The sequence below is a fragment of the Artibeus jamaicensis genome, unplaced genomic scaffold, assembly GCF_021234435.1.
Source record: "Artibeus jamaicensis isolate MK-2021 breed Jamaican fruit bat unplaced genomic scaffold, CSHL_Jam_final contig_1085, whole genome shotgun sequence".
Lineage (NCBI taxonomy): Eukaryota > Metazoa > Chordata > Mammalia > Chiroptera > Phyllostomidae > Artibeus > Artibeus jamaicensis.
In genome coordinates, this window is record NW_026521214.1 from 1913088 (window position 1) to 1938935 (window position 25848).

Sequence of the window (25848 nt, forward strand, 5' to 3'; positions counted from 1 at the left end):
CAAGGAACAGTTTGCTTTAAAAAACGAACAGGGTGCAGGGGGAAGCTGATGGGACGGAGCCCGGAGGAGAAGCTGCAGGCACAGGACCCAAGTGGAGGGTAGGCCAAAGAGGCGAGAGAGGACCGTATGGGCCTTTGCCAGGAAAAGGGGAAAGCTGTCCTCATGACGAGAGGAAAACTTTGCAAGGGGCCTGGGAAGACGAGAGAGTCCCTGTCCACTGGCCTCATTTGAACAGGAAATGAGGTTATTTGCCAAAAAAATAAGGTGGGGGGAGGGAGAAGCCTGAAGCTGGAGAAAACGGAGTTCTGGCAAAGGGGCCACAATGAAGTGACGAGGAACAAGGAGACCTGGGCTCTCCAGAGGCATGCTGGGCAATATGGGGGCTCAGGAGAGCAGGAGGTTACGCAGCCGGAGTGTCACAGCCAGACTTGATTTTCAGTTCTCCTTGAAGTATGGAAGGGGAGAGGTGTGTTGGGTTCAAACCTAGGGCTGCAGTTTTCCTGAGGGGCTGTTAATGCAAGGGCAGTGGGGCAAGGAGTGGAGAGTATTGGTAAGAGTGAGTAAATGGTCTTGCCTGGCCCGGGAAGAGGAGGAGGCAGGTCACAGTCTTCAGTGCATAAAGATGGTTGGGAGGCTGCAGATGACAGAGACAGGGGTTGGTTCCAAAGGAGCAGGGGAAAAAGTCAAGGTCTGGAAACAGGCTGGAGAGGCAGAAAGATACTGGGCTTTATCCCCACCCCCACCCCCCAGGGGGGGCAGAAGAGCACTCTGTGGGATGACCACCGGGGGGTGCTGGTTCATGGTGGACAGCCGCAGGTCATAAGGCCAGGAGCAGGGCGGAGGCACATGGGGAGGAGGCTCATGTATGTAGAGGTAATGGCTATTGCGTGACAATGCAACTGCTTGCTTCCGGGGACCAAGGCCTCTGGTGCGGGCAGACAGTCACTGTGCGGTGAGCTGTCGAGCAGGAGAGCAGAGTGTGATGAATGGTGGACTAGAGACATGCGAGGTGCAGCCGGAGTGCGGCGGGAGAAGTGACTGGAGTGAGGCTGCGAAAGAGGACGCGCCTGAACTGAGCGTGGAAGAAGCTGCCAGGAGGAAAAGGAGGGGAGGGAAGAGAGCACTGCTGGTGAAGGAGAATGTGCAGCACACCCACGTGCAGGAAAAGGACCCCAGGCCTGGGAACTGTGAAGTGTGCTGGCTGAGACTTAACCGCCTTAAGAGGCCAGAGTGACCACTGCTGCCCACTGGACACGCCTGGCCGGACAATACTGGGTGAGAGGAACAAAGTGCAAACCACTTTCTGAAGGCAGTGGTGGGACTGTTGGCCCTCTGCTTCATGGTGCAGGGCGAGGTCCTGGTGTGTCCTCTGGGTTGGACACAGGTGGAGGACCAATGCTGTTTTCCAGGGCACTGGGGCTGTTTGACCAACCACCCAGGACCTGAAGCCAGCTGGGTGTCAAACCCAGTCTCCTTGGCTGCTAGGCTCCTAAGCATGGCACCATGCAGACACAGCTGGGGGCAGGCAGGTGAAGAGGTAATGAGGCGGCAGGGGACCAACCACCAAGCCCTGGGGCTTGCCTGGCATCAGGGCTGCCTGGGAAGGGCTCCCCGGCCTCAGCCCGGATCACTCCCATGGCTCCAATTACACCTCCACATTGGCAGCACCCAGCCCCACACCTCCACTTGGGTGTCCTGTGCGAGCTCTGAGGCAACGTGCCCCAGCCGAATGCCCATCTTCTGTCAGTCCCCTCCCTGCTCAGTGAAAGGACACCACCCTGCCAGTCACCCCAGCAAACACCTGGGGTGTATCCCTGACTCCTTCATCTCCCTGTCCTGTAATCAGATGACCAGAGCCTGTCACTTCTGCTTCCTCTGAAAAGCCATCTCTCCTGCTCCACCCCACCATCAATCACCTCTATCCTGGCTCTTGGCTTTCTGGCTGGGAGTGTCACCCTGCCAGGTGACCGTCCAGGTTGCCACACAATAACCCTGGAACACGGAATCGACCAGGTTTAACTCTTTGATTGAAGCCCTAAGGTGACTCCCCTCAGCCACAGGGTCAAGTCAAAGCTCTTCCGGCAGGGCATGCCGGGCCCCGCCTCACCTCCACCGTCCACCCTGTCTCTCCTGGGTGGGCCCTGGACACACTGAGCTGCCGTGTCTGTGCTGTGCCCGCTGCCGGGAGGGCCCTGCTGGTACCTGTGCACTGACTGGCTCCCAAGCCAGCCCCTCAGTGTGGCCATTGCCAGGAAACCCAGACAAAACAGGGGGCTTCCCTCAGGCCAGTACTTGTCACACACTGGCACGCTCGTCCAGTGTATGTCAGACTCTCCACGGCCCGTGCTTCTCCAGGTGGGAACTTAACAAATGCTTTGGCTCCCAGTATTTGCAGCGTTTTCTGAGTGAATAAATAAACGACTAACTGACTGAAGCAAGTCCTGGGGTTGGAGGAATCCAGCAAGCTGCTTCTGAGGCCAGGACTCGTTTGTTCTCCAGTCACTGGCCCCCCATCTCCCTGACCCTGATGCCTCCCAAACTCACTCGGACCCCCCAGAGCAGTGAGCCAAAGTCTTTGGCAGCCAGCACCATTCATCCCCCAGAATTCTTGGGGGCTGGGGCGAGAGACTCTTCGGGGAGAAGAGGTGGAAGAGCTGGGCTCCCCCCCACACCCACCTTCTTTTTCAGCTTGTGCCGGGCCCGTTTGGCAGCCCTGGCGCTGTTGGGGGCTTTGGGCTCCGTGCTGTTGATGAATTCCAGTAGCTCATCCACATCTCGGTGGTCCACGGCAGGCTCCCCAGGGATCCCGCCCAGGGCGCCCCCCTTCATAGGCAGCTCCTCTTTCCGCCTGGTCAGCCTCGAACGGAGCTTCTCTCGGATCTCGGTATAGTTCCGACTCGTCGGGGCGGCGGGTGGCTGGGGGAGGGGAGGCGCTGATGTTACACCCTGGGCCTGGAAAGCCCGAGCACCCCCCTGCTGGCGGTGAGCACGGTGAGCGCTTGGTGAGAAGTGAGACAGCTGTTCTTTCTACCACAGCCTCAGAGGCCAATTGGCTTGGCCCAGCCAGGCGGGAGCCAAGGCGGCGGTGGGCGGAGGGTGTTGGGGGCATGCTGGCCTTGGGGCCAGGAAAGTGGGTTTGAGCCCAGGCGTCGTCACTGGGAAGATGTATGACCTTGGGCAGGTCACTGAGTCTGTGAGCCTCAATTTCGTCACCTCTAAAATGAGGGTCAGCCCTAGCTCAAAGGCAACTAGCACCGTCGTCACTTCCATTTCTTCTGCTCTCAACTGCACTCCTCTAGCGCGGCCCTTCCTCGTCACCTGAGAAGACTTCTGACCCGCTTCCTCCCCCTGCCCAGAGACAGCCCGCACTCTGCTCTGTCCTTCCTGGCACCGTCTGTGCCCACGGCCTGTCCCCCGGCTGGCTCTCACACCTGGGGGCCTGAGAGCCTTTGCTTCCACTCTGCCTTCATCACGCACAAGCCTTCACTTCTCTGTGATTACACACGTACACACACTCCTCAGAATCATAGCTTTCCTTTCTGCCATTTCCTGTCCTTCCGCCTGAAGAAAAAAAGTTAATCTTAAGAGAAACCACGAAAAGAGCAAAGGTAGCAAAATATTAAAAAATCCCCACCTCACCGGTCTGCCGTGAGGATCAAGTGAGCAGACGTGGGTGCGGAGACGCACAGGGCCCCAGTGCAGTCACTGTCCCCTCGAGCAAGGGGTCTCCGGGGAGAGCAGGCGCCCCTCTGGCTCACCGTGGCCGGCTCACTCACCGCATTGTGGCCGAAGAACTCGCAGTAGCAGCAGTCACAGAACTTCCCATCTCTCTGGTGGGTGGAGGACGAGGTGCAGGAGCTGCGCTCCGAGCTGCTGTCCTCTTCCTCGCCCAGCCCCTCGTCTGCCTCGCAGGGCTGAGGCAGCGGGCAGGCCAGGCCACTGTGTGTAAACTTGTGCCCCTTGCACCCTGGGTCTCTGCTGATGGGGAAGAGAGAAAGGCCCACAGGTGAGAGGGCAGGGGAGGAGCAGGCCACAACAGGACCCTGGGGAACAGCAGCCCCACCGTCACCATCCCCATCCCCATGGCCCACGAAGGCAGTCCCGGCGGGTTGGTGCCTCATCTGCCCTTTGCTGTCCCTCGGGGGCCCAACTCAATGGCACAGTTCTGGGAAGGCCCCGCAGGCCTCCTCTGCCCACACCCACATGATGCTCCAGGACTCTGACAGCACTGCACACACCTCTCCACCTTGCCGTCTGTGACATGATGTCGTGACAATCCGTTTGCCTGTTTGTCTCAGACCAAATGCGCACTCTCCAAGGGCAAGGGTTGCACCACCTCTATTTGGGGTCCCATGTGTAGCATAACAACCTAGCACACAGTAGGTGCTCAGTACGTAGGTGTCTGGACAGATCAGTGGCCTGATGGCCCTCCTGGAGCACCCGAAGGAGGTCAGCAGGGCCCGTCTCCAGTGGACAAAGCTGCGTAGCTGTGGAGCCGTGGGGTTGGGAAAGCAAATGCAGCTTGCGGGCCCCAGACTCAAAGAGCTATTATTGGTGCAGGTACTGTACTCAGTGTGTTCTTTAAAGATTTTTTTTAATTTTTAAAAACTACTGATTTGGGGGGAGGGGGAGAAAAATCAACTTGTCATTCTACCTACTCACCCATCGTTGGTTGTTTGCTGTGTGTGCCCTGACCGGGACCCGACGTGCAACCTGGGTGTGTGCAACCTGGGCATGTCTGGATAACTCTCTGACCGACTGAGCGGCCCAGCCAGCTCTCAACACGTTATTTCTAACCATTTCCAAGGCCTGTGCAGCAGGTGCTGCCGTCCCCACCTCGCAGGGGAGGAGGCAGGCTCAGAGCGTTTCACTGCTTTGCTCAAGTAGTAGGAGGACTCAGCCCATGTCTGTCTGCAAGTCCACGCTCTCCTATGGCATTGCTGACTCTGGACTTGAGGAAGCTCAGGGCGTCTCGTAAGACAGACTGGCATCAGCAGTGGGAGCCTCTACCTTGAGGATGGAATTCCTAGCTCAAACACAGATTTGGGTGCAATGAAGCTTATGAGAATCTTGTTTATGATGGTTAAAACCATCACAACTGTCCAGGAATAAGGGAATGATAAAAATTAATCCAGCAGAACTATACAGTGAGACATTATGTGGCCACTGGAAAGTATTTTGAAGAATTGTAACTGGGGAAATGTTCATGGTATAATGTTAAAAAAAACCAAAACACTACACAAAAATTATACAGAAGAGGGACTTGCCCCGGCCGGGTGGTTCAGGTGGCTGGGACGCATGGTCCTGATACACCGAGGTAGCAGGTCCTATCCCTGGTCAGGGCACATGCAAGAATCAACCAATGAGTGTGCCAATAGGTGGAACAGCAAATCAGTGTTTCTCTCTCTCTTTCTTCCTTCCCATCCCTCTCTAAAATCAATACATAAAATCAGAAAACAACAAAATACAACCCCCTCGACCAGGGACCTAATCACGTCACACAGAAACATCAGGAGGACGCTACTGCAGAATTAGAAGTTTAGCTTTAGGTTGAGGACATTTTTTCTTTAGACATCTCTAAATTTTTCCAAATTCTAAAAACAAACAAACAAACAAACAACAACAACAACAAAAACCCAAACATTTTTCTTTTAAAACTTTTGAGCCTACTCTTTAAGTTCCACCCCAAATGTTGCCTTTGCAAAGTTTTCCAAAACCCTAAGCCCGAGTCGGCAGGGAGTGCGTCCTTCAGGCCGCTCGCTTACCTGTGAGCGCTGGGGAGCTGCTGCGAGCTCGGTGGTGGGAGCAGAGGCCCGCCGCAGTGCCCCCCGCAGTGCCCACCGCAGGGATGGCTGCACCCCGAGAAAGAAGGTGGCATCTTCAGGAGTGGCATGCTGGTGGAAGGCAGGTGGGGGCTCTGACATGCCCCTGGGGAGTGTGGCACGGTGGCAGCAGCAACAGGGCATTCTGAAGCCTGCGCAGGGAACGGTGCTGAGGGGGTGGTGGGCAGCAGGTGTGGGTGGGGCGGGGAGCCAAAGGACCCAGAGTGAGAGGGGAGCAGCGATACTGGCTGGGGTTGGTGGCCCGTGGGACTGTTAGGCGGAGCGGTGAGATCTGGGTGCCGGCGGTGCTCTGAGATGGGGAAAATTTCACCTGTGGACACACAGGGGACACAGGGATCAGAGTGGGAGCTAGACACCAGGGAGAAGAGCCCAAGGGCCTGCCGCCCCAGTCCTCTACCTCCTGGGATCTGGGCAGACCCACAGCACAGTGGCCCCAGGAGCTTTTGGAAATGCCTAGCAGCACCAGCTCAGGCTGCAGAGGTTTCTCTGCAGGTGGCAGCTGGGCTGCAAAGGCCCGAGGGAGAAGGCAACAGGAGCATCAGCTCCACGGAAGACCACGCACCTCTCCTGGGGCACTAGCAGGGGAAACACACTCTGCCCGTCAAGGTCTCTCCACCTCTAGGAGCAGCAGGCCGAAGTTCTGCCTCTGGGCCACAAGGAGTGAGGTGGAGGGTGTGCTAGACTCCCTGGTGGCCTTGGACTTCAGAGGAGTGGGAAAGGCTCTCATGATTCTCTCTGGTTTACACATCAGAACAACTGGAAACATGTACTGCTCAACTCTCAGCCCCTCTGAGTACAAGCAGACAGCAATTCCGTATTTGCACAGGGCGTCAACAAACCACAGTTCTGTTTCAGTCTCTAAGGGCTCCCTCACATGAGGTCTAAAGAAGGTGTGGGGGGCTATGAAACACACTAATAATCATGGCAGCTTGCACTGCCACCTCTTGTGGATAGAAGTGCAGCCTTTTCTACCCACCTCTTAGGTGAGGAAAGCGGGGGCACCAGGATGACAGAGGCAGGAAGGTCCCCTGTGCTGCTGCAGGGGCAGGTGTGCTGGGCTCTTAGGTCCTAATTTCCTAAAGGACTTAGACTTTACTTTCTATTCAACTCCACTTTTTTTTTCCTTAAAGATTTTATTTATTTTTAGAGAAGGGAAGAGAGGGAGAAAGGGAGAAAAACACCACTGTGTGGTTGCCTCTCATGTGCCCCCTACTGGGGACGCCGCTGGCAACCCAGGCATGTGCCCTGACTGAGAATTGAACCAGCGATCCTTGGTGTTGCAGTCTGGTGCTCAACCCACTGAGCCACACCAGCCAGGGCCCAGACTCCACTTTCTATTCAACCAGGGCTCTGTAGGCCCCCTTCTGGCTTCAGTGGGAACCATTACTGAGCGCACGGCAGCAGTGTTTTCAACTTCAGAGAACTGGGGAAAGGAATGCCCCTCTGCTTCCACCAGAACAGCTCTATATTTACTTAATAACTGATCTTCTGGTTTGTTTGAACCAAGTGGTTAGGAAAACACAGCTGTCTACACTTACAAGGCCTGCTGGTCTTCCGAGCTTGGAGACTCACCGGGGATGGAAGGAGGACTCCCGAGTGAGCTGCCCGGTATGGCCCCGCTGGAGTGTGGGGAGTTCCAGAGGCCCGAGAGCTTATGTGCTGACAGGAACGAGCTGGGATCCCAGTCCCCTGAGTTCCCATGGCAGGATGAGGACGACGATGATGACGATGACGATGAAGAGGACGACGAAGAGGAATGAGAGTCGCCCCCGCAAGACTGTGATTTGCAGGATGTGTGCGACAAGGAGATCTGGAGAACGGGAGAACAAGGCTCGTAATGAGCCAGCAAACATCAGAGCAGACCCTCTGCTGCCTAAGCTTACCCAAGAGTGCCGCCTCCTCTAGGCCCTGTGCTGCGGCCAAAGCTTGAGTCCCGCAACTCCAGGTGCCAGGGCACGTGCGGGCCGCACCTCGGGTAGGAGGGGCTGTGCTGCTCCCAGTGGGGTAACCTGGGTGTGGACACTGGTGAGAGGCTCCAGGGGTGTGGGGACAGTGGGCACAGAGAATGCCCGCCAGCTGTGGGCCTTTGGGAGTCCTGAGAGCTGCCAAGGAGAGGAGGGTCTGTAAGTCAGGAGTCCTGAAGCTGAACTGATCCTGTTCAGAGTAAAAGAGAGGGCTAGAGGGGAGTGAGAAAGGAGGGCGGTCTGCTGTGATTTAGCAGATGGCAGACCCAAGTGGTTCCCAGCATCTTGGAGGCCTTCTAAGGCACACTGCAGACCCTCAAACTGACCTTTGCCCTCTACATCATACTGGTTGGCCTTTAAGCTGTCACAAAACTGAAGGTAGCCCAAAAGGCAGATGAAAGGGGCAGGTTCTCTATTTCCCAATTCCTATGGGCCAGCCCTCACACTGTGCACAGACTCTCCTTGGGGCCAGGGGCCATCTGCAGCCACTCTTTTTCCCCCCGATGTGAGCTCAGCACCTGGGCACAGGGGCCACTAGAGAGCCGCCTCAGAGAACAGGGATGGAACAGCGTAACAGCCTGACTGTGCAGGCAGCCCTCCTGCGCTCAGGGACATCTTCGCAGCGGTTACCTACCGCCACTGAGTGCTCGGGCCCTGTCTGCCTCTCATCTTCCTCCATGCTCCTTCGGCAGCTCTGGCAGACCCATAGCGGCATCTCGCCTAGGAGATTCTTCACGAGCTTTGGCATGAAGTCGGGGGGCAGCTTCTCACCCTGCAACACCAGTCCGTTTTGGGAAGGGCCTTCTTCCCAGCCTTTGCGTTCCCGATGACACAGCAGGCAGCAAGTCTGCACGGACTGACTGGAGGTGTGGGGAACCTGTCCAACAGACAGAAACAGGGTTTCCCAGGAGGGGAATGGCTCCACTTAGGAGTCATATTAACAACAACAGTGTCACTTGTTATGTGCCATGCACTGGGTGAGGCACTTTATATACATAATGTTAACTCTTGTAACAGCTCTGCAAAGTAGTTGTTATTATTCCCATTTTTTTAAAGATGAAGAAACAGATTTTAAAAAGTTAAGTAAGTTGCCCAAGGTTACAGAGCTAGCAAGTGGATGAACTAGGATTTAAACCTCGGTGAGCATGCTTCCAGAGCTCATGCTCAAATGCTCTGATGCCCTTATGTTTCCAAGTTTTGAAGGTCAAAGTGGAGATGACCCTTTCTCCTCTGACATGTCTGGGAGAGGCCACAACCCTTGGGCCGTCGTGCAGTCTGCAGACCACCCCCACCTGGAAGGGAAGAGCACTTCAGGCCATGCAAGCCTGGGAGGACATGTGGGCTACACAATTCCCACAGGAGCAAGGCAGTGTTTTGGACAAAGGGTTTGGACAGCTATTCAACAGGCACCAGCTGAACTGAAAACTTGAGCTGGAGAGAAGGTAAGGCAGACCCTGGTGCTTCTGAGAAGCAGAAGGTGCAGTGAAGTGAACCTGAGTGCCTTGGCTGGTGTGGCTCAGGGGACTGGGCACCGGCCTTCGAACCCAGTTTGCTGCTTGATTCCTGGGCAGGGCAGGCGCTTGGGACGTGGGCATGTGAGACGAGGCTGATTGATGTTTCTTTCCCCCCCTCTCTCCCTCCCTTTCCCTCTCTAAAAATAAATAACATCTTAGGAACATGGGCTTTGAGATCAGACCAACATGTACTCTAACGCCTGCCCGACCACCTTATTAGCTGGGTGACCTTGAGCAAGTCATTAACCTCCCAAGCTCTAATCCACCCCCCACCCCACTTTGCAGAGCTGTGAGGCTCGGTGCGTGAACAGGGAAAGTGCCCAGCTCTGTGCATGCCCACAGCATAGTCCCAATACACAGTAATTCTTACTTGAACTTTTTTCCTTTTAGGAGAAACCCGACATATATGTTTACAGGTTTTCTTTCACACTGAGGAGTACTAACTAGGAGACTTACTGGTTTCAGTGACCCCCATTAATGACTTTCCTATACCCTACTGCTTTGTGGTCCCCCCTCACTCTGGCAGTGGGCTTGGTCCCATCCCTTCCATTGGCCCACAGGGTGTTAGTAAACATGCTGTGGGCACAAGCTTGAAAGCGAATGCACTTCTACCTGCTTCCCTGCATGGCTGGGCTTGCTTGCTCTTGTACTCCTGCCACGTCACGAGCGTGGCCAGGCTAGCTGTGGGAGGGACGTGAGAAACGTGTGAAGAAAACTGAGTCTTTCTGGCTACTTGGCCGGCAGATCAGACACATGAGTAAGCACAGCTGAGGTCTGCCAAGCTGGCCCCAATCTGCAGGAACCCCCAGTCAACATAGAGACTCATGAGCAGTAGTAAGTGGTGATGTTTTATGCCACTAAGTTTTTTTTGGGGGAAGTGGGGGCGTTGTTACATGCAATAGTTAACTGATATACCTTCCAAACTTACCCATCACTAGGTAACAGGTGTTTGCAGAGGGCTAAGCAGAAGAATAATAAGGGCATCATACTCATCCTACCAATAAAATTAATGCCATCCCCTTTTTTGAATAAAATCCTCTTATCACAGCAAGTTTGCATCAGCATGGCCTTAAATCTATCACATTACAATTACACTGACCTTGGTCCCTGATTTTTAGAGGTAAAAAAAGGGACCAAACAGTAGTACTAGGAACGTATGGAAACACTCGGGGAAGGGAACGGACCCTGGAAAAGTGCACCAGGAAAGACAGAAAGCCTACACGTGGAACTCACATGAAATACTAGGAGTCCGCACGCACTCTGCCAAGGGAACACTGCAGTGGGCAAGGCTGCTACATAGTGGCAACAGCAAAAGGGTGTGGCCTCCAGCCCTGGCTGGCGCGGTTCAGTTGCTTGGGGGTCATCCCATAAACTGAAAGGTGGTGGGCTCCTTTTCCGGTCAGGGCACGTGCCCAGGTTGTGAGCTTGGTCCCCCACTGGGGCATACAACAGGCAACAGATTGATGTTTCTCTCCCCCATCCCCTCTCTAAAATCAATAAACGTGTCCTCAGGTAAAGATTTAAAAACAAAAACAAAAACAGACCTTCCCAGATTCCATGAAAAGGGTGGAAGGTGGATGGGGAAGAATGATGGTCAGAGAAGTTATGGCAAAGGAGGCCTTTCTGCAAAGTTTCCTGTGCCCAGGAAACTTTCCACGGCTACAAGGTGCCTGGTGATGGCAGGGCGGGGCGGTAACACCCACGGCCCTTTCCCCGTAATGCTGACAACATGCCCAAAACTGGTAATTTTACTGCAAGAGAATTTCATTTCATTTGGGTGTTAGATTCTAAAGTTACTACATAAGATGAAAATCTTTTATGAGTAAAGTTATTCTTTAAAATCTTTATATAGCCTGTGAAGTACAGCACTTTTTTTAGGTATGACCAAGAATTCAAGTGTATAACATACAGTACCTGGCAATATGTGATTTTCTTTTCTGTTTTCCTTTAAAAGCAAACACAGAATTCTTGTAAGTCAGGTGTGTGTTCGATGAGACTGCATTCAGTGCCAGAGCCCTTGTGGGAATGAAAAGGTGCAGTGCAAACAGCACTGGCCTTGGCATCAGCCCTGGACCGCAATCCCAGGCCTGCGGCACGATGCGGGGCATGTCACACTTACTGTCACTTCATCTGTAAAATGGGGTCAAGTCCCAACCTGAATGGTTGGCTGTGAAGTCCAGTGCCAGGACCGTAATATATATTGTTCAACATATGGAACTAATTGTGCAATGATTGTATGTATGTACATATGTATGTATGTATGAACGAATGAATGATGTGTGTATGGGGGGGAGAGAGGAAGGAGCGTCATCAATGTGACAGAGAAACATGGACCAGTTGCCTCTCGTACACTCCCCAACTGGGGACCCGGCCTGCAACCCAGGCATGATTCCCAGCTCGATGCCTTGACTGGGAATCGAGCTGGTGACCTTTCACTTTGCTGGACAACGCCCAACCTACTGAGCCACGCTGGTCAGGGCAACATATGGTACTAATTATGAACTGGATGGGAGTGATAGAAAACTATTTAAAATCAGGACTGTATTTAAATGCAGGTCATTTAACAGCATTTAAAATACAGGCCATCATATTTTACAAGAACGTAAGAATCTCTCATATGCAATGACCTGAAGGTGACTTGTGAGACATCTTAATCTTTGTCCTCAACTCTATGAAGTCATTCTTTAAGTTCCCCAAATTCTCTCTGTACTCTCTTACCTCAAGCCTTTCTTTGCTCAAGCTCTGCTTAAAATCCCCTTCCTTCTCACACTCACCAATAAGGAGCTGGGAAGGGCTTAAAAGCCTGGCTGAAACCCAACTTCACCCAAGCTTTCCTGGGGAGCCCTCTTATCACCCCCCACCCCTCCTACACTCCACAACACTCTGTGCCCTCCATGGAACTCATCCACCTACACCTTCTGTCCCTCCTACCAGGCTGTGCTCCCGGAAGGCCAGCCCCAGGTCTGATTCTCTCCTGCCTCCCTTGCACTGCAGCACAGGGCCTAGGCTCCGTGGTGCACCGACCTGTTAAGCGTTCCCATGGTGAGATGCTGCTTGAAATTGTTGCTTCCCACAGAGAAAGGCTATCGCCCTACCCTGGACATTCACCCAAATGGTTCCAATCTCAACTGTGGAAGACTGGAAGACTACATTCCCTGCAGATTACAATGAGATGCCTCTGTTCATGGAAATAAAGTGACTCTTCCTAGAGCCACACTGATACACACCATACACGAGATCAGCCACCAAGTGGAGTGTTTTATAGGACAAGCTATCTTTCCTGTCAAAGGAAGAGGCACAGGGCTGGGAAGCTAATTCAGTCCTCACCGAGGCAGACACAGTAACACCTACAGCGCATGGCACAAGGCTGCCCAGAGGACTGAGTGATGTCAGAGAGGCAAAGCTTAGCTCAAAGGGTCCACGGGGTAGATGCTCATTCTGCTATGCGGGCCCCCGGGCTGTTCTGTTCTTAATGAGTCCACTCCAGAAACTAGCTCATCCACTGAACCAAGTTTGGTATATTTGAGTTCCTTCTGGGCCCAGACAGTTCTGGCAGCGAACTCCAGCGAGCTCTGGAGTTCGCTGCCAGAACTGTCTTAACCCTCAGCCTTGGTGCCTGCACTGAGGTACAATGCCTGGTGGGGACTGGGGATTTTTCTCTCCAACATTTTCATTTCTATTTGCCAGAGGGTGGTGAGGACCCTCAGTCACAGAGATGGTATGTTCAGTCAGCACTACTACTGTTCCTTCACATTCCTGCTTTGGCAGAGAAAAGTTCTTGGTCCAGAGTTGATTCCCTCTGACTGCAATCTGCAGCCACTCTCCAAATTCCTGATCCTTGTGGCCCCTCATGCTCTGGAGTCAATCTGGGTTTTCACTAGCTGTTCTCTAGGTATGTTTTTAGCACCTGGCACAGTAACTCCCACACAAAACATGATCAGCAAATATTTATAAAATGAATAAAACATCCGACCATTCTTTTTCATCACTGATCCTTAAACCCAGCAGTTCTGGGCAACAACTAACCATTCCTTCCCACCTCAGTTTCAGTTCCAGAGGCTCCACTAGACACAGGTGGAGAAGGAAGGAAAGGTTCTAGGGGTTCTCCTGAGCTGGGGTCTGCTCACACAAGCTCCAAGACAACTCTGCTCCACTCTCTGAGCAAAACCAGAATCTCTGAAGAGTGTCGGGTTACTCACACTGGCGTGTTACAGCACACAGGTCCCCAGGCAGTAAAGGGAGCGGGAGCCCTAGACTGTGGTCACTCGGAGACCAGGGCGCTGGCATGTGCAGCCATTAAAACCTGCATCTCTGCAAGCTCTGCTCCCTCACCTGACCAGGCCCTGAGACTGCTCATCTGGGCATTCTAGAGTTTCCTGGAAAAAAAAAAAGAGAGAGATTTTTTTCCTGGAAGAGAGAGAGAGAGAGAGAGAGAGAGAGAGAGAGAGAGAGATATGAAAGAATAACTGATAAACTGGTTGTTTGGAGTTGGGTACTGATAGACATTAAAAAAAAAAAAAGAAAAAAAAAGCCTGTCACTTCAAGGAAAACAATATATTTGTGGCAAGTGATAAAATTCATCCTTTCAAGTAAAACTCAGAACTTTTGGAAAACTTGTATCCATCACTATGAGCTTGACAACTTCCCAATGCTTAAAGACTATTCTGACATAACTGGGGCTCATATGAACAAATATGTATCTTTTCATTTTAGTTAAAAAGAGGTGGGAAAACTTTTGGAAAATCGGCATAGCTCAGTGAACCTATTTTCCAAATGATCACAGCATGTTAGAGAATCACACATTGGTTAAAAGTCTAGCAATTTTAATGTGAACAAATATTTGGTCGCAGATTTCAAATTGCAAAGAATATCAACAATCTTCTGGAAAGGCTATTAAAATACTACTCCCGTTTCCAACCAGGTCTATGTGACCAGTCTATGTGAGACTGGAGTTTTTTTTTTTTTTTTTACATACTTCAACCAAAACAACATATTGCAACAGTTCGAACATAGAAGCATATATAAGAATCCAGTTTTTTTGTATCAAGCCAGACATTAAAAAATTTGCATGATGTGTTATAGAACTGTGCATCTGAAACCTGTATAATTTAGTCAACCAGTATCTACCCAAAAATTCAATTAAAAAAATTAGTGAAAATGAAAATAAGACAAGAAACTAGCAAAAGTCTCCTCACTTTTTGAAAACGTATTTTTCATTAAAAACTATTTATGTTAATGTGATAGTTTTAATATTGTTATTCTCAAGTGAATTAGTAACTAATATTTTTAAACATTCTCAGCTTTAATACTTAGTTTGGTAGACAGCGATAGATATAACCAGCAACAGCTCTTTCGGGCCCTCGATAATCACTAGGCCCGAGACCGAGTGCTCTGAGAACTGCTGAGGTGATGCATCGAGCAGTGCCTGCCACCCACCGGGTGCACAGCGCAGCAGCAATACGCAGGGACAAGGTCACAGCACACCTAGACAGCTCTTTGGAGGCATGAACACATTTCCACCCCAGCCTTTCTGTCCACAATTTAGGAATTAATGGGGAATGACCCCGGTCACGGACCGGGCAGCTGTCAAGGACTACTCTAAAGCTGGGTCTGATTTCCAGCCCTAACCTGCTTTCATTCCTTCTCAAGGATCCCTTATGCTTCCGAGAGCTCATGCATGTTTGCAGAGGGTCCCCCAAGACATGTGCTATGTCTAGCCAGCAGGTCTGCAACAGCTTCCAAACTCTATTCTGAAATAACCCATGAGAGCACTTTGCTCTGAAGGCACCAACTCCAACAGCCTTCTTGTCACCAAGGCAGGCAGAGGACATCAGTAGTGGCTAATGTTCCCTTTCAGAAGCAGAGAGAATAATGAACTCACAGCCTGGAAAAACTCATCAGCTCAGTCATTATCATTTAGTCTTCTACTCACCCACTCATTCCCTCCTTCAACAAACATTCTCAGAGCCCTACACCTGAAACCGACCACTGTGCTAGGCACTAGAAACCACAGAGTTCCTGACTTAAGGACCAGTAGCTCCATGCTGACACTGTTGTCAGTGCCCCAAACCACCAGGATGCCTCACATCTGTTTTGCACAATCAGGCAGGAGCATGAAATAATACACAATGGAAATTAACACATGAAATACACAAACGAAACCACCAACCAACCAGGACATCCTTACTTAATGTGGACTTGCTCTTTGCCTTCTCAAGTTCCTGTCCAGTTTGATGGCCTTCCTTTAGCTCTTCTCTCCTACCCTGGTCTCACTTTCGTCTCCAGGCTTCCTTTCCGGTTGAGCTCACTCCCAGGGCTCTCTCTGACCCCTGGCATTCATCACTTGGCCCCAGCTGGCCTCTCCATGCTCCACTTCTGAGAACCTTAGGCTCTGTTCATACTCAGCACCTCAGCACTATGCTTTGGCAAATTTCTACTCATTTCCTAAATCCTAGTAAAGGTCAATGAAGCTTTTGTGGGACCATACTAAGTAGAACCAATTCTGTTAGTACTGCACCTACTCCTTTGTGCCATAGACATATTTTCCATCCGTCCCTAGACCCCCGGTTGAATGGGGGCTCTCTGGTGGCAGAGAGTACACCCTGGTCATTTAAGTGTGCCCAGGGACCTAGGCTTGTCTTGGACCTGTCACAGAACATGTTTTCCTTGAATAAATGAACAAATGCTTAAAGCCCATCTGGCTCACATGTCAGCTGTCTACATGAATAGAATCCACGACACAGCTGCAGTGGCCCTGACTGGGCAGGCTGTGCTGTAGGAATGGCTGTGGCACTCCGGGCCACTGCTGGGAGGGCTTCAGTGCCACGAGTCTCAGACCATCTTAATGCTGGCAGTCAGAGCTGCAGTGAATTCTCAGGGAGCGGATGCAACTGCACCTCAGTGCCCTGGAGCTCTCCCTCAAACTCCCACCCAGGCTATTAGCTCAGGGCCCCCCATGAGGCAGGACAGCTGTTTCGTACCATAAAGCCAGTGTGTGGAGAGTCTGCTCTTATTGTACGAGCCAAGCCAGGGAGAGGGCGGTGGTGTCTCTGACCCCAGGGCCTTCCACCCCACCAAGGCCGGCTCGCCTGTCCAACCTGCTTCCTGGGTGCAGTCAGCCACAGGAAGGCCTGAGCGGCTGCTCACTGACCTGGAACCATTTTACCCACTACTCTAAACCCAGCACAGAGCTCTCATGGGTAGAAAAGTATGACTTTGGAGACAGACTGTTGTGAGTTCAAAACCTAGTTCTGTCATTTTCAGCATGATCTTGGGTTATTACTCAATTTCTCCAAGCCTCAATTTCCTTATTTATGAGATTAGAATAAAAGCATATATCACAGAGTTGTGAGGACACAAGGAAATAAATTATGCAAAGTACCTGGCCTGGGCCTGGCACACAGTAGGTGCTCAATACCCGTTAGTTTCTTTCCTCTTCTGTCCTGGAAAAAACGACAGGGAGACTTACTAAGTGAGACTTGCCCAATCCAGAGTTATTACTTGAAGCACAGGACAGAGGACTAGACAAGCGACCTTCAAGCCTACTTTGAACCCCCCAGTCTAGGCTCTTTAACTACAATTTCCTAAGAATGTTCAGTGTCTCAGACCTGTTTTTCTGCCTCAGTTTCCCTCTATCCATTCATTTCAGAATGGAGGGAAACCACAGAGAGCGCTGGGATCTAAGCTCTGTGGGCAGAGAGGGCCTGTGGGACGGCACCGTGGGCACAGAACTGACGGGCGCACACACAGGGCCTTTTTTGGGACACAAGCACAGTCTTCCGCTCAGCACACCTGCCACAAAGAACCGTCATCCACACCTTCCCCCAAATACATACAGCACTCCTTCACGCCTTCCCTCTGCCTCCTGCTTTTTAGGGCCAGTTTGGGCGTCACATCCTCCTAAGACCACAGGCAGAATGGACTCTGCTTTGCTCTGGAATGTCCTAACACTTATATTTTTACACGCATCTTAAACCGAGTTTATCACAGGTATCCCAGTCGTTGAAATCTACCTTCTCCACAACACAGGGAGCTTTTCATGGCCAAGGCTGTGTCCCATGGCTCACGCGTCCCAGTCACTCAGCAGAGAGAGCAGGGCAAAGAGGGCACAGGCAAACGTCCCAACACACGAAGGAGGATTAGCAGCTGCAGAGCATCTCTAATAAGGCTGCTACTGAAGAACCAGGAAAAGCTTGATTTTTGTTTCTTTAAAACTATAAGGCCGTTTCTTTCTGTTCACAGGAGAGCTCCCCCTGGGATGCCCTGTTCTTTGAAGATGTCTTAGGCCTCTTCATAGATCCCCACGGCGCCCTCACTGCAGCAGAGTGCAGATCCAGCCACAGAGTCACCTGGGCAGCTTAATAGCAACAGACTCCAGTTCCATCCACCTGGGACAGGGTCCAGGAAAACACAGAGGACCCGACGCCTGGACTGGGCTGAGCTGGGGGGCGGGGGCATGCGGGGACACAAGCAATCACAGCTGCCTTCCCACTGGGAACTATTGGCTCCGCCTATGGCATCAGAGAACTTACTGAGGCACATCACACCTATTTTCCTACCTAAAACCTTTCACTGACTCATCACTGCCCACAGGATAAAGCCCCAACTTCTTGGTGTGGTTTTCAAGAACCCTGCTACCCTCTCCAGCTCTCTAACCTCCTCGCCACTCTCCCAGGTGTTGGGTGCTTCTTGCCTCTGGGTCTCTGTGCTGCTTGCTTCATTGGTTTAGACACTTCTACCTTGTCTTCTGGAGGAACTTCTCAACCTCGAAGCCCCTCCACGAACCTTCTTAGGTGCTCAGTCTGTGCGTCCTCAGCACCCAGCATCTGTAATCATTGTAGCTACAACTTGTGCTCTGTGCTTGACATGCAGTACTGGCTGGATCCTAATGTGAGCCTGATGTCACTGCCATTTTAACACTTCTGAAGACTAGTACTAGGATCTGGGATTTGAACCTCAATTCAGAGGAAGCGATGCTCTTGTAGCCTTACTGCAATTATTGTACATATGTTCTCCAGGCCATGAGCCCCTGTGGGCGGGGATGATGCCCGATTCCTTTCTGCACCCCCAGCTTGCCCAGTGCTTGGCACAGACTGGGTGTCCATTGGTGTCTGTGGAATAAATGGAACACCCAGGGCAGGCAACAGAAGGACTGACTCGGCATAGTGTGCTCACTGGGCCTAAATGAACACCAGCCTGGCCCAGCAGTGGGGGCAGGTAACAACAAAGTGGTAGACACCTAACTTCTTCTATTATAATTTAGTTTAACAGCAACTTTTTGAGCATGTAAGGACCATAAATACCCCAGAAACGAATTAAAACATAACCCCTGTTCTCACAAGTTCTAGGTTCACTAAGCTAAGGTGTTAGGATCTAGAAATCCATCTAATATCAGATACTGAGCTTATGGCTCTGGGAAATTTCAAAGAAATTAACATTTAAAAAATCTTGGCAGGTAAGTTGTCATCTTCAAAGGCCTTTGGGCACTTCTGCACAGGGGATCTCTGCCGGCTTACAAAGCAGGGCCAGCGGCAGCGGGGATAGCCCCCCGGCATCACTCATTTCACCTCCAATGAACCTGCCTGGGCCGGAGGGCCCTGATTTCAAGGTGGAGGCCCTTGGTTATCTGTGTGGCCCAAATAAAGATCCTGGCACTGCAGCTGTAATGCTTGCTGAGTGTATTAAACATAACGAGATCGTTGCAATAAAGACTGACTGATCATCTGCTCTCGTCCCCTGAGGGAGCGGGCCGAACTCTGAGCAGTGGGGGAACTGTGTCTCCAGACCCCTTCAAGTGAGGCTGGGCAGGGCCCCAGGAAGTGCCACAGGGAGATCAGAAATGGGGAGGGCAGCATGGGCCCAGCCCCCACCAAACCGCTGGTGCATGGTCCAGCGAGTCTCCTGAGGGTTTACTGAGCGTGCACACCTGGATTACAAGAGAAACCTAAAGAAGGTATGCACAGGTGAGAACACTGACTTCAGATGGCCACCTGGCACCACTTGGCTGCATCCTGCCTCTGTCTCCTGCTCCTGTGTCAGCCTCGATGTGTGAGGTGCTCCGTGGGGTGCTCCATGCCCTCTTGTGAAGTTGCTGACAAAGTGCAGAGAGGGGTGGAACGAGTCTAGTCACAGAGCTGGAAGGGGCCTGACTAAACACTTTCTTACGCCTACTTCAACTGATGTGTACATTTTCCCCTTTGCTAATAGGACAGTAACTATTCGTCTTCTTGTGAAGTAAAGGAAGATTTCGGTTCTTAGTGAACAGATCAATATAGTTTAGTGGCCTGAAACAATTGGAAGTAGACGTTTGAGAACCCAATTAAGTTCAAGGTCTTGCATTTAAATGTGTACATGTGATGCAAATGAACAAAGGGGGTTGGATGAAACCAAAGTGAGTGCCCTATGAATGAACACTAACTCAGAGGAAGCAAAGCTCCTCTGGTCCTACTGCAATCACTACACACGTGTCCTCTACGACCCTGAGCCCCTGGTGGGCAGGCACCCTGTCCAGTTCAGGCGCTGGATCTGTACCAGGCGCTGGATCCCTAGCTAGCCCAGCGCCTGGTACAAATCATGTGTCCTTCACACGTTAGAGGGGGTAGATGCCACAGATTACGACCCCGTGGAAATGTGGGTCCAGTAGCAGATTTTTAGAGTTTTAAGATGGCATAAATCCAGTTTTGTGGGAAACCTTTCAGTTTTTAAAATACTGGTTGAAATCAAAACAAAACCAGAAATTAAGTGATGTGTGACTCAGGACACCAGAACCTGTCTGTGGACTGGAAATGGTACAATTTATCATCTCAGGATTCAGCACGGCATCCAACACTGAGTTTCGCTTTACTCGCCCACTCTGTGTGCGTGCTACAGGCTTGTACACGGCAGTGGCAGCCAGAGGACCTAGCCTGGGGGCAGAGCGATGACTGACCCTCTCAGCAGGTGCTTTTCACCAGGGCACAAAAACCTGCTTCTGGTATCCAGCTGTGAGTGTGTCCTTTGGGGAGGAGGGGTGCACTGAGACCTACAGTGGGAGTTATTTGGGCAAAGTTTAGTTGTTCTCATCTGAAAAATGGGATAATAGCATTTGTATCCTTCAGCTCATTCATTAATGTCTGTTAATCACCCAGCATCGGACATAATGGTGACTGACATGCTTCCTGCACACTCAGAGTTTATGCAGTAAAAGCAGAACAATAATTATACTAATAGTTAACACAACATATCTGTGCTAAAAGCTGGGAATACAGGGGTGATGGGAATATGAGACATGAAATATGGAAAGGGCCTGGCATGAATAAATAAATGAAACAGCTGGTCAAGTAATGGAGTAGATAAAAACATGGTAGGAATGTACTATGTTAATGAAGGTTACAGCTCTCAGGAAAGATGCATCCTAAATAAAAACAATGATTAAGCTGCCATCCTAACTTGCTGGCCTTCATGACTTAGGCTGACCAAGTGGCAGGGGACTCTGAAGTACTGTACGGTGTACATGAGGAGGAGAGAAGACAACAGCTCCCTGGCTCTCCCTTCCCCCATTCCCCTTCTGGGTAACAGCACTACTAGGGCCCCCGCCTCCCGCCCCAAGAAGGGAAAGAAAATGCTAGAAGGGGAAATAGCTGCAGGGTCAGAAGTGAAACCAGATGAGGGTGGGGTCCAACCTGGGCAGTCTCATCCTTTGGAACCAGTCTCAGCCCAAGGTAGGAGATAAAGGTAAAGGTGGGGCTTTTAACACTCAGTAACGAGTGACATTAGTGAATGATTAAAAATCTTATTGTGATTTGAGACACAAAGGAGACCAGCATCAAAACTGGGTTACAATAAGCACGTGTTCTTCACGGATTCACTCTCTCTCATTCACCTAGTTCCTTCTAGTCTGTGTCAGCAAGGCCCTGGGCCAGGTGTGGAAAACCGGTGGATGACACAAATGTGCCCCTGCAGAGGTCACAGTCCAGTGTGGGAATAGCCCATTAAGCACAACGTTTCATCACAGAGTGGGGAGTGATACCAGAGGGGAACACAGGGGGCTGTGGGCAGAGATGGGACACCTCCCCCAACTGGGTAGGTGAGGGGGGGCTTTCTGGGAATGGTACCCCGAATGGCATCCCCACTCACATGCACAATTCCAGAGGTTCTACTAGGAGGCTGTCAAGAGCCATGCCTTCTGGCTGCACCAGCCTCCCAGAGTCCCCTGCTGCCCGATGCAGTGTCTGCAGAGCCAAACGCATCTTCTGCCACGCCTCAGCTTCATCAGGAACCGCATCCGACCCTCCAAGACTCCTGCAGGAGCCTGCCTTCCCTGGCAGGCTCAGCCAAAAGACCAACTCAAAACTCTTTTGTCAATGCAAGCTTCGGGTGCACCACCCATCCCCAGGTGCCAAAACCCTCCCAGAGCAACTGTGGCTCACGCCACCGGGGCCTCTCTGTGCACACTGGCAGGGCACCTTTCAACATCTCTGCTCAAAAGAAAGTGACCTTCTTCCAGGTGGCAAACTGGAAGCTTTGGCGAGTCCTCCCACTACTCACTCTCAGTATGCACCGAACCCAGGGACGTGAGGGTCAGCGCAGGCGGCTTGTGGGTCAGGGGTACGGAGGAGAGAAAGGGTGGGCTCTGCTAGGCTTCCACCTCAGTGCAGGGGCCTCACCACAGTCTTCTGGACAGCCTGCTGTCTGCTCCACCAGCTCCGCTGGGCAGGGACAGGAGGGAGGCCCCAAGGAGACACAGCTGGGGGCACAGCTGCTGAGGGGGCAGTGGCTGCAGGCAGCGACGGGAAGGGGTGGAGCCGCTCCCGGGGGCAGAGGCTGTGGCTTTCCAGGCCCCCGCGCCCGGAGCCCGGAGCTGGCCCGTGGGTGGGGAATCAAGCGGGCCCGGGCAAGGCGAAAGGCAGGGGGCTGAGCGGTGGCATCAGGATCAGAGCTCGGTCCCAGGGTGGCTGTACCACCAGAACCCTTAGCTTGCTGCTCCAGCCGGGAGGCGGCGGGGGGGGACAGGCAGCCTGGTCTCAGGAGAACCCAACGGGCCGCGCCGCGCCTTGGCTTTGGAGAGAGGGGTCCAGCCTCCACTCCTGCCTCGGCGGAGAAATCCTCAGCCCCGGCCCTGGGGGGTAAGATCATCCATCCCCAAACACATCCCGGCCCCGCTCCGGCCACGTGAAAGCGCAGCAGCAGCCGAACTCGCCTAGCTCGCTCCTACCTGCAGGCCAGGGGCCAGCTTGGGTTCGTCCTCCTCCCTGGTGCCGTCGCAGTAGGGCTCCTCCGGCGCCTCGGGAGGCTCTGCACCCGCTCCGGCTTCCAAGCTCGGCGGCGGGGAGGGTTCCTGCACCTGGGGCTTCTGCGGCCCCGCCGCCCGAGCCCGCTCCCGCCGGCCCGCGCCGCCGCTCGGCCTGCTCCGCCTCCGAGTCATGCTGCCGCTCCCGCCGCTCCCTTGCTCCGCTCCCGCCGCCGCCGCCGCTGCCACCGCTCCCCTCTCAGGACAACAGCCAATATGGCGGCGCCCGGCTCCCCCTCCGCCGCTGCCAGCAGGTCAGAGGGCACGCGAGTCCGCGCCGCCGCACTAGCCCCCGAGGCCGCCTGCGCCATTTTGAATAAGGTCACCACCCGGAGTGTGTGAGAGAGAACGTGGTGAGGAGGCGTCCTCCCGGTCCCACAGGGAGAGGGTGTCCGCTGTAGTAACGGTGCTGCACAGCCCTGGTTGTTTAATCACTTAAACGGAGGAGTGAATGAGTAATAACTGTAGTGCCACGGTACTTTGACAGCCATCGCCTGACTTCTCGCGCTCACACGGAGTGGCGTGCGTCAATGTTCCCATTTTGTGGTGGAGAAAATCGAGGCTACAGAAGGCAGAGTGGTTGCTGAGCATCATCCAGCCCGACGGGCTCGTGGACAGCCTGAGCTGAAAGGGACGAAATGTGCGCCAGGTCTTTATTTGCAATATATGGCCCACCGGGAGTCCCGTTTTCGGTGCTTGGGACACGGGAGTCAGCCCCGCGTCCTCTCCACCTCTCTTGGGGAAAGTGGGTGCTTACACAACTACAACCAGAGTGGTAAGATTGGATGACTGGAGCACGTGGACTTTTGAGTAGTATGCAATGGAACATGAAAAAAATTAGTAATTTTGTATTTAACTGTTAAGAATGAGATTTCTCCCCTTTTCCTTTTTGACTGTAGAGCACATGCGCACGGTGCACAATTTTAAAAGGTTCTGGATGCCGTCTGTCTCATGCCATGCCCCGTGCTAGCACGAAGCCATGTGACGGGTATAGGCAGAGTTGCCCCCGATGCCGTCAACAGGGGCAGAATCTTGACATTGGCCTAAAACAACTTGAGCAGGGGCAATTTTGAGAGGAAGGGCTGATGGAAGGCCCTGGAGCTCTCCTTAGCTGCCAAGAACATATATAAACATTAACACTTCATCTCAGCACAGGGATTAGTGCGGCAATAGACGACTGGATAGAGTCAGGGTAGTTCGCGCGCTATATATAGTTGGTATTTTTTTACATGTATTTAATTTGGTTGTAAAATGCGCAGAACAAAACCTACTATCATAACCGTTTTAAGTATACAGTTGGGTGATAGCAAATCCATGCAACCATCACCACCATCCATCTCCAGAACTCTTTCTCTTGTGAAACTGACACTTTGTGCTCATTAATAACTCCCCATTCTCTGCTTTTCCCAAGCCTATGGCAGTCAACCACCATTCTACTTTTTACACAATCTTCCCATTTTCCCCACAGTCTAGCCTCTGGTAACCACTGTTCTAATCTCTGTTACTGGGAGTTTAGCTTTTTTAAAAAAATTCTACATATAAGTGAGATCGTGCGATATTTGTCTTTTTGTGACTGGCTTGTTTCACGTCACAGAATGTCCTCTGGTTTCATCCACGTTGTGGCAAACCGCAGGATTGCCTTCTTTTTAAAGGCTGAATGTTACTCCTTTATGTGTTTTTATACATTCTCATGTATTTGTAGATATACTTTATATATATTCCTTTATGTATAGATGCATATCTACGTACCACATTTTCTTATTTATTTATTTATTTATTTATCTTTTTAGAAGGGAAGGGAAGGAGAGAAATATCAATGTATGGTTGCTTCTGTGCATCCCCTGCTGGGAACTGGCCCCTTCTGGGAACTGGCCTGCAATCCAGGCATGTACCCTGATGGGGAATTGAACCTTGGTCTTTTGGTTCGCAGGCCTGTGCTCAATCCACTGAGCTACACCAGCCAGGGCTCATTTTTTTTATCCATTCCCACATTGACAGAAGAAGATAGATGGCCCTGAACAGTGACAGTGGTAGGAGACCCTTATTCTGGCGGGGCCACTGCAGGCACTTGCGCAGGATGGTCATTCTGGGAGGCGTCGGCACAGCTGTTGGCCTCTAACAGACAGTGTAGGGTTAGTGCAGGTTTTTTCTTTTGTACCAAACCTCAGCAGTGAACTTTTACTGTCTTGGTTCAGGAGTATGTCACTCTCTGGACATACTTAGTTTCTGGATTTTTAAATTTTTAATTTAATTTACTTTAATTCTGCCCTATCACCGTTGCAGTGGATGTCAGGCTAAGCTACCGTGACACTGTTGACACCATCCTGATGGACCTTGAGAACAGGAAGTAGCAGATCCCTTGGGTGACTTGGTAAGCATGCTGTGTGTGCCAGAGAGCAGATAATATAGCCCTAAATACACAGGGGCTTATTTATTCAGTAAACTATCTGGCAGTCTGGGGTTCGTTGAGTTAGTCCCTGCAGAACGAAGGGCTAGCTGCTGCACACACACATTTCCTACTACTAAGGAAGAAATATACAACTTGGTGGGTTTCTTTTAAGATGCGGGTGGTGAAATGTACCAAATTAAGGTCCATTATTTCACCCATTACTGGGTCGCTTGAAGGCTGTTCACTTCAGGGGGACCTGTACAAGGAGAGGTGGTTTTCTCGCTGGATCGGGCTGCAGAATAAGTAGTTCTGCCTTTGGCTTGTATACCCAGGCATTGGATATTTGAAACAAAGTCATGATCTCCTTCCGCAAATCGTTCTTCTCCTTTTGAGAAACAGCTCCTGGCTTGTTCCAGGTGTCTGGTGAAACCAGACTGGAGCTGGCCATGGCCCACCAGATGACCCTGTGATCCGAGCCTCCGTGTTACCTGATCTGCCCAGCCACACTGTCAGGGGTGGCCCGCAGTCCTCCATCATCAAAGGGAAATGACATATGTGGCCCGGGGCCAAGCAAGTCCTGCAGGTGAAGTCGGTTGCCTGAACAAGTGGTTTACATTTCTCCCCTGCTGCTTATGTTCACGATCTCTGGAGAGTTGTTTCTGATGAGTTGCCACAGGAAGAAAAATCCAAAGCCCAGTTTGCAGGCGGCGCCAACCAAAAGTGGATTGCCGGGATGCCCCAGCCCTCCTCTAAGACGGCCAGAGGGGCCTAGCAAAGGGACCTGCACCTGGAGGCTCTGAAATACAACACACCGATTCTTGAGTGTGGGATAACGGTTCAGTCTGTTGGTTCGGGACTTGAAGGAAATAGA

At 51.9% G+C, this 25848-nt stretch overlaps 1 protein-coding gene across 13 annotated transcripts in view; it reads right to left on the reverse strand.

Moving 5' to 3' along the window:
- The window catches only part of FAM193B (family with sequence similarity 193 member B), a 30219-nt gene extending 7427 nt beyond the window's left edge, over positions 1-22792 (reverse strand). The window contains exons 1-8 of one of the 13 annotated variants that reach the window (XM_053663610.1): positions 22514-22591; positions 16703-16763; positions 13521-13697; positions 8442-8684; positions 7416-7653; positions 5766-6153; positions 3777-3975; positions 2677-2916 (exon numbers count right to left, since the gene is read on the reverse strand). In XM_053663610.1, the coding sequence (XP_053519585.1) occupies positions 2677-2916; positions 3777-3975; positions 5766-6153; positions 7416-7653; positions 8442-8555 (1179 nt within the window). In that variant the 5' untranslated portion in view covers positions 8556-8684; positions 13521-13697; positions 16703-16763; positions 22514-22591. Of the gene's footprint in view, positions 1-2676; positions 2917-3431; positions 3551-3776; positions 3979-5765; positions 6154-7415; positions 7654-8441; positions 8685-13520; positions 13698-16702; positions 16764-21435; positions 21620-22513 lie in introns of those variants that run through there. The other 12 variants (XM_053663601.1, XM_053663613.1, XM_037126400.2 and 9 more) reach the window with 12 other exon arrangements.
- Positions 22793-25848: the final 3056 nt, after the last annotated feature.